This window comes from Chaetodon trifascialis, chromosome 23 (genome assembly GCF_039877785.1).
Source record: "Chaetodon trifascialis isolate fChaTrf1 chromosome 23, fChaTrf1.hap1, whole genome shotgun sequence".
In the NCBI taxonomy this organism is placed as follows: Eukaryota; Metazoa; Chordata; class Actinopteri; order Chaetodontiformes; family Chaetodontidae; genus Chaetodon; species Chaetodon trifascialis.
This window is the reverse complement of record NC_092078.1, coordinates 5,872,367-5,879,091: the sequence shown is the minus strand read 5'-3', so window position 1 is coordinate 5,879,091 and position 6,725 is coordinate 5,872,367. Positions and strand designations below refer to the sequence as shown.

General features: G+C 45.9%; 1 protein-coding gene across 1 annotated transcript in view; it reads right to left on the bottom strand.

Annotated features, from left to right (window-relative positions):
• Nucleotides 1-222: 222 nt before the first annotated feature.
• gal3st3 (galactose-3-O-sulfotransferase 3) overlaps nt 223-6,725 on the bottom strand; it is a 41,805-nt gene continuing 35,302 nt past the window's right edge. Inside the window, exons 2-4 of the mRNA XM_070993611.1 lie at nt 6,175-6,279; nt 3,609-5,114; nt 223-3,557 (exon numbers count right to left, since the gene is read on the bottom strand). Coding sequence (XP_070849712.1) covers nt 3,800-5,114; nt 6,175-6,257 — 1,398 coding nt within the window. The 5' untranslated portion in view covers nt 6,258-6,279 and the 3' untranslated portion in view covers nt 223-3,557; nt 3,609-3,799. The remainder of the gene's footprint in view (nt 3,558-3,608; nt 5,115-6,174; nt 6,280-6,725) is intronic.

Genomic DNA, 6,725 nt, shown 5'->3' with positions numbered 1-6,725 from the left:
AATCTTAATTGAGCAACTGTCACTGTGTGTTATGTATCGGCGCTGATGAAAGGTGTGTGTGTGTGTGTGTGTGTGTGTGTGTGTGTGTGTGTGTGTGTGTGTGTGTGTGTGTGTGTGTGTGTGTGCGTTGCTCTAACATTCGGAACAATTCAAGTCAGAGCATGAATAAATCTGCATTGAAAAGGGAAAGGGGAGGCAAAAACACGTTCACTCGCAGATGAATTGAAATCATTCAAACTTTATTTGTCACATTCATCACCCATCATTACAAAGCTTTGGGCCCCCTAGCTCTGATTGTCGTTAGCCATTTGTTCAGAGCCCCGTCACCCACCCAAACTCTTCAACTCAGTCACCAAAAATGGAGGAAAAGTCTACTCAGTTCACAGAGAAGTCCACAAACAGAGGATGGAAATAAACGATGAGCAGATCAAAGAGGCAACGGAGGAAAACAGATTGATCGAGTAACAGCAGCTTTGCATGTCACTCTTAAAAAGAGAAAGCCGGGCAGCTAATGTGAAGATGATGCCATGTTAGCATGCTGCTTTTATGGCCCCCCTGGCATTTTTGTCAACACTTTAGACGCGACAGCATGACCATTACCGAAACTCTCCCACAAGAAGTCGAACAGTCGGGCGAGCGACTCGTACAATCAAAAGAGCACTTAGAGAGACTCACAGCCAGCGAGAAATGGATCATAACTGAACAGCTGAGGGGAAATAAAAGCTTATTCTTCATCTGGCTGCCACAGACATGGGAGGAGAGGAGAACCTTTTCAAAAGCCTATTTTGACTGTACTTTTTAGTTTCTTTACCTTCAGTTCAAATGCATGGCAGAGAGTTTGATTTACGCATTTGAGCGTTTCGTACCCTTTATGAGAGTGCTGACAGTACCTGAACGCCACATAAAAATCAAGCGCTCAAACTTGAATTACAAGACATTATGTCAAACAAATCAGTGACATACTGTACGAACCACGAAACTGTGAAATAACCCGACAAAAAGCTAAAACTCAGTGTGTTCTTATAAAATGTTGCTGTTGATCCTTTTACTTCATTTTTACTTCACTCCAAAATGTCTCTCTTCCAGAGTGTTTTTGTCTGATGGTTCAGACCAAAGTGGCAAAGCTGCCTTTGTCCCGTTTGTTTTGTTAACAATAAATAACTGTGATCAATGGGGTAAAATGGAAAAGGGACATTTTGAAATAAAAAATGAAGCTGCTGAGTTTTAAAACTTTATCGGGCCACATTTTCCGATCTGATTTTTTTGCACTATATTCACATGATTGTTTATTCCATCTCATATTAATATTGAACACCTTAACGCTTAATGAGCGACAAACACATAACTTCAGCGTCTCCTTCTTAATTTACAGCAGGTTGAAGCGATTCTGCATTTTGGCCTTTTCAAACGCAGCGGCTGAATTCGAACTAATTAAAATATAGTTGAGGATCAGCATAATTATCAAATATGTTTAAGGGATAAGAGTGGTGATATTCTACATTTACCCTACTGTCAACAAATCCCATGAAACAACCAAAACCTGCAATAAATTGATCCTATTAACAAATATTGCGTGTGCAGACAGCCTGATATTCATCGTATCTTATGCCTTTGAGCCACTGACCACCACTGTGATGAAAAAGTATTTATTGTCACACTGGTGCAACGTGTATTCATCCACAGCTGACACTAAATGCACGCTTCTGTTTGAGCAACGCTTGATAAAAGCCTGATATGTGAGTTTCGTGAAGTTGGCGGTCACACATTGTCGGTTTTGGTCTTTCTGTGGGATTTGTTGACAGTGAGCAAAATACAGAAATAAACACAAGCCTTTTCCTTTAAAGTGAGTCTAGCCGAAGACTGTTTTTACAGTGTATGTACCATGAATAAATATTACACATACCTGAACACATTTCAAACACCTGTAAATAAATAAAAACGGCTGTGCACCCCGTGCTTTCAAAGCTGAGGTTCCCCGGTAAGTTCAGATAAGCACACTTTGAACTCAGATAGTCACAGCCACTTCATAAAACTGCTTATCTTCTACTCTCTTTTCCACCACCCGCTCCACTTGTTCTTCCTGACAGCAGCAGCGGTTTGGGTGTTACAGTGCGACACCCGCCAACCACAACGGCGTCGTGTGGTCGAGTGCTTAGCACTGCTGAATGGACGATTAATTTCAAAGTGGCTACGCTTGTTCCAATGCGCCGTTTTCAGAAGTGGTCTTTGTACTTTTGCATTATGCAAAACATGTATTTAGTAAAAATTTTTTACTTCCTTTTTGTTGCCATGCCTACTTGGCTGAGATTGGAAAAAACAAATGCAACATGAAGCAGAGAGAGCCACTTCCTGGGTCACACACACAAAAACACACAGAAATCCTTCATCCGCCTCTCAGTTACTTAGCAGTACCCTGCTGATCACTGGAGGAATAAAAGAACATAAATGACACATAAAATATGAGCAGAATGCATTAAAAATGGATCACAGCTGAGATTAAGTGATGACATTTTGACATTTCGAGATCCCGGCCAAGGCAGCCGGCCCACCTGCCTTGCGAGGCTTTAAGCGTCGTACGTTGACGCTCTCGCTTTGTCCTCCTGCGCTTCCGGGTTCAGAATGAGCAGCTTTCGCCTGGTCGTCTTGATGAAAATGTACAGCCGTGTAACCCAAGAACATGGGCCATAAGAGGGCCATGAAGGGAGACGATTAAATATTCAAACACTGCAGCCCACAGGCTTCAAGTCTTTGTCCTGTCAAGTTGTTTTACGTTTATGCTAGTGCCAATGTGTGCAGTGTGGGGTTGCTGGTAGGTTATTAAATCCACGCCTGTCATATAGAACGCAGGCTTGGTGATCTTATTGCAATAACGCCCAAAGATTAAAATGAAACCCCACATCCAGAAACCTTCAGCGTAAAGTCCCTGCAGGATGTGATCTCAGCTGATGGTCCGAGGGAGACTGCAGTCAGCGGTGAACCGGGACGAAGAGAGCCGGACCAGAGGGTAGCAGCAGGGACAAGAGGGTGGAGGATGGGGGGACGGAGGCCAGAGAGGTCGACGGCTGAAGGGACACAGGCTTTATGTGTGTGTTCAGTGTCTGTGTGAGTCATAGTGTGTGTGTGGGGGGGGGGGTACTTCAGGCTCTAGACGTTGCAGCAGACAAGAGTTGATGATGGTGCTGTTGTATTAATGGTTGGAGGTTATCTCAGTGTCTGTCTGGCCTCTTAGGAGGTTCTTTGGAAGCCTGACAGCTGATCCCTTTATGTCATTACATCTCTCTCAAGGACTTTAAATGGCATATGTTAAGGAGAGAGAGCGAAAGAGAGCTCGAGAAACAGAGAATGAAAGCAAGTAATATGATACTATACCAGTGTGATGCTCACAAAGCCCACACTGTGCCTCACAATAGCCCGATATCCCCGCTTCCCTATTGAGTCCTGGTTGCACATAACAGATTTGCTTCAAAGAACCACTTTCACCTAAAACCCTCTCCAACCTGCGGTTGGGCCTGCAGAGGTGTGCAATTTAGCAAAATCCTAGAGTAGATTTCTCCTTCCTTGTGTCTGCAACCCTGATGCTGACACAGACGAGAGAGGAGAGATTCAACTTCAAGTCCAGATATGCCTAAGCCCCATTTCCCCTTTTTTTCCACAAGTATTTTATCACAAATTCTGTCTGGAAGGGACAGGAGAGACACAGATTCAAGACCAACCCAGACTTTTTCCCAAGGGCTCTTGTTTACAACACCCAAAACCAATGCTGTACAGTCTGTTGGGCACTCAGATTATATTCATGTCTCTATTTTTTAGTGTGCGATTCCTGGGTCTGCGAGGAATTAGGCCCTAACTTTATGTGCTGATCCTGACTTCCTGAAGCAGACTTTGAGGAGGAGGTGGATCCTGTTTCTGGTGGTGGTTGGTTGTGTGGCACTTGAGGACGCCGAGTCAGGACTGTGCGTGTGGACCGCTGGGGGACGTGTAGCTGATGTGAAGCCCGGGTCTGGTAGCTTCGACGGTAGCGCAGTGATTGGGAACGAAAGATTGTCTGTGAGTACGAGATCTCTGGCATGATGAGCTTGAGGCAGAGGTCCTGGGCCTCCTTTGAGAACCCGCGGCTGAGATTCACCGGGAGGTCGTAACCCACGATGGCGACTTTTCCACTAGGCTGCCAGGGACGGAGCTCCTTGTTTTTGATTTGCTTGGCCGTTCGGACGAGTGGCGTACTCCCACCGAAACAGCTTCTCATTAGCCTCTCCTGAGCTTGCTGAAGGAGTCGCACCTCCCTTGCCACGCAGTCTAGACCCAGAGCTGACAGCTGGCGCCACAATGAGGCGTTGAAGTGGTCATAGAGAAGCGCATCTAAGGCGTTCCAGGCACGGATCTTTGCAGGAAGGCCCGGCGTCAGGTTCCGCTTTGAGCCTTCTGTCCGCATGTTGAGCTTAACGTACAGAATGTCATCCAGATCCCAGGAGAGGAGATGGCGGAGGAGGACCAGGGACTCATCAAAGTACTCAGCAATCATCACCAGGGAGAAAACCTGCTCTACTTCCGCCAAAAAGGCCTGCGCATACGCCGCATCTTTTGTTCGATCTTTGTCTCCGCCCAAGTCGAAGGTCAAGGTGTTGTGTGCATACATGGAGTCCTTCTCGTCTGCTCGGTAGTAGTACCTGGGATTCTTTAAGAAAGCCTCCAGGGAGCCATTGCTGACCCTCTTGAAGCTCTGACAGTACTGGTTGTAGTAACTGAACAAGGATTCAAACATGGAGACCGGCTCTCTCAGGATCGTGATATATATGGTGTCATTGGGCATCAGGCGCTGCACCTCGGTCTTGTTGAAGCGCATGTGGTTGGTGATGATATTTGGTGTATGCGCGTGCGGGTGGACAAAGTGGGAGCTGAACAAACGTGGGTAGCAGAACTGGTGGCCGCAGCTCTGTATGGGCAATGCCACGGTGAGGTTATTGCGCTCTGCGAAGCGGAAAAGCAGGTTCTGCATGGTGCTGCTGGCTGTTTTGTGGGTCTTGAGGAAGGCCACATTGGTGTGCTTAGGTTTCAGACCCGCGGCGGGGTGAGAACGCAGGGCAGGACAACCAACGTGGAAGGCCTCCATGGTCCTACAGAAAGAAAAAGAAAGCGTAGTAACGTATTTGCAGCTCCAGATAAAAGAGCAGCTATTCCAAATAAAACGATGACATTAGAGGAATAATTGCGCCGACACTGGACAGATACTGTGTACGACGGGACAGAGGTAATATAACCATGAAATAAAAATCAGCAGGGAATCAAAATGAGAAATGAGAAAAGGAGGCAGACAATGAAGCAGGATAAAGCCACCGGAGGACTGAGTATGAGAAAGTGAGAGTGCAAGATAATAAAATGTGTGTGTGAAGTATTCGTTCTGCATACTGTGGCTTCAATATTATCATCATTTTAATATTATTGACTTTCAGTGGAATCGTAGCGTGCTATCCTTTCACAAATTTTGAATATCCAAAACATCCATTCAATCATGTAATAACTTACCTTGTTGTGGTATGTATTGTTACTGGAAAAAGATTCTTACTACATTATAATAAGAGGGATTTTTTTGCATGTGCAATGCGATCTTGAAAATGTATACAAAGTGCAACATAATCAAACACATTCAGCAGGATCTGACATCAAACTTAATGCTTTGCCAAATTCTAATGCATGCACAGCACTGGGCGCATACATACTGAGTGCTCTGCAGTATTACAGCAGGCAGTACTCCCTGCAGACAGGGTCAGATATTGAAAACGTGGAAACGGTGTCTGAAAAGTGGAGAGACGAGGCGGCGATAATGTTCGACGATGGAGACAGGAAAGACCGGAACGGGGAAAAGGTTACATGAGCAAAACGTTAGGTTGAAAGAGTACGACAACAGACTGCAGGGCTGTCAGAGATCTACCATCCCTCCACTTTTATAATTGGTCCCTTGACCAATTTGCCCGTGTCTCAGCACACTAAGTCTCCATATATGAGTATTATAATGAGCCAGCCTCTCTGTTCATTTGTCTTTTAAAGGAAAAGACAGGAGCTGCCATTGGCAGATTTTTCATAGCTATGCACACCATGCGGACTTCTGCAGATATAGAGGGTATGTAATGTGAGAAAGTGCATGTTTACATTCGTGTGGGTGTTTCAATCACTCACCAGTTCCAGTGGCCCCCGTGGTGCAGCAGAAGACTGACCGTGCTGATGGCAACCACGATCAGGAATATCTTCTTTTGCACCATCTTTATCTTCCTCTGTGAGATCCTGGGAGGCAGAAGAAGAAGAATGAGGTGAACATGAGTAAAAGAGAGAGAAGGGAAGCATGAGAGCGAGGGCAGGTGGAGGTGTAACGAGTGGGGATGAGGCAGGCAGCAGGAGGGGAAGACAAGAGGGAGGTTCAGAGTGGAGATGAAAGGACGCAGGAATGAGGGGTGGAAGGACAGGAAGACAAGGGAAGAGAGAGAGGGACCAAGAGGAAGAGACGGACACGGTGAAGAGGATTTATTCAGCAAATAATGGCCGGGATCCATTTGCAGGAGAGGGTAGCGAGGCCTGGCTTTTGTCACTCTGTAATAATACAGTGAATGATAATTTCATTACCTTCCACAGCTGCAGTAGTCACATTCAGAATTACACCCTTTTATATTCTTTGGCTCAAACCCCGGACAGATGGGCCTGCACGCTGGGTGCTGTCAGCAACGAGGGGCGCG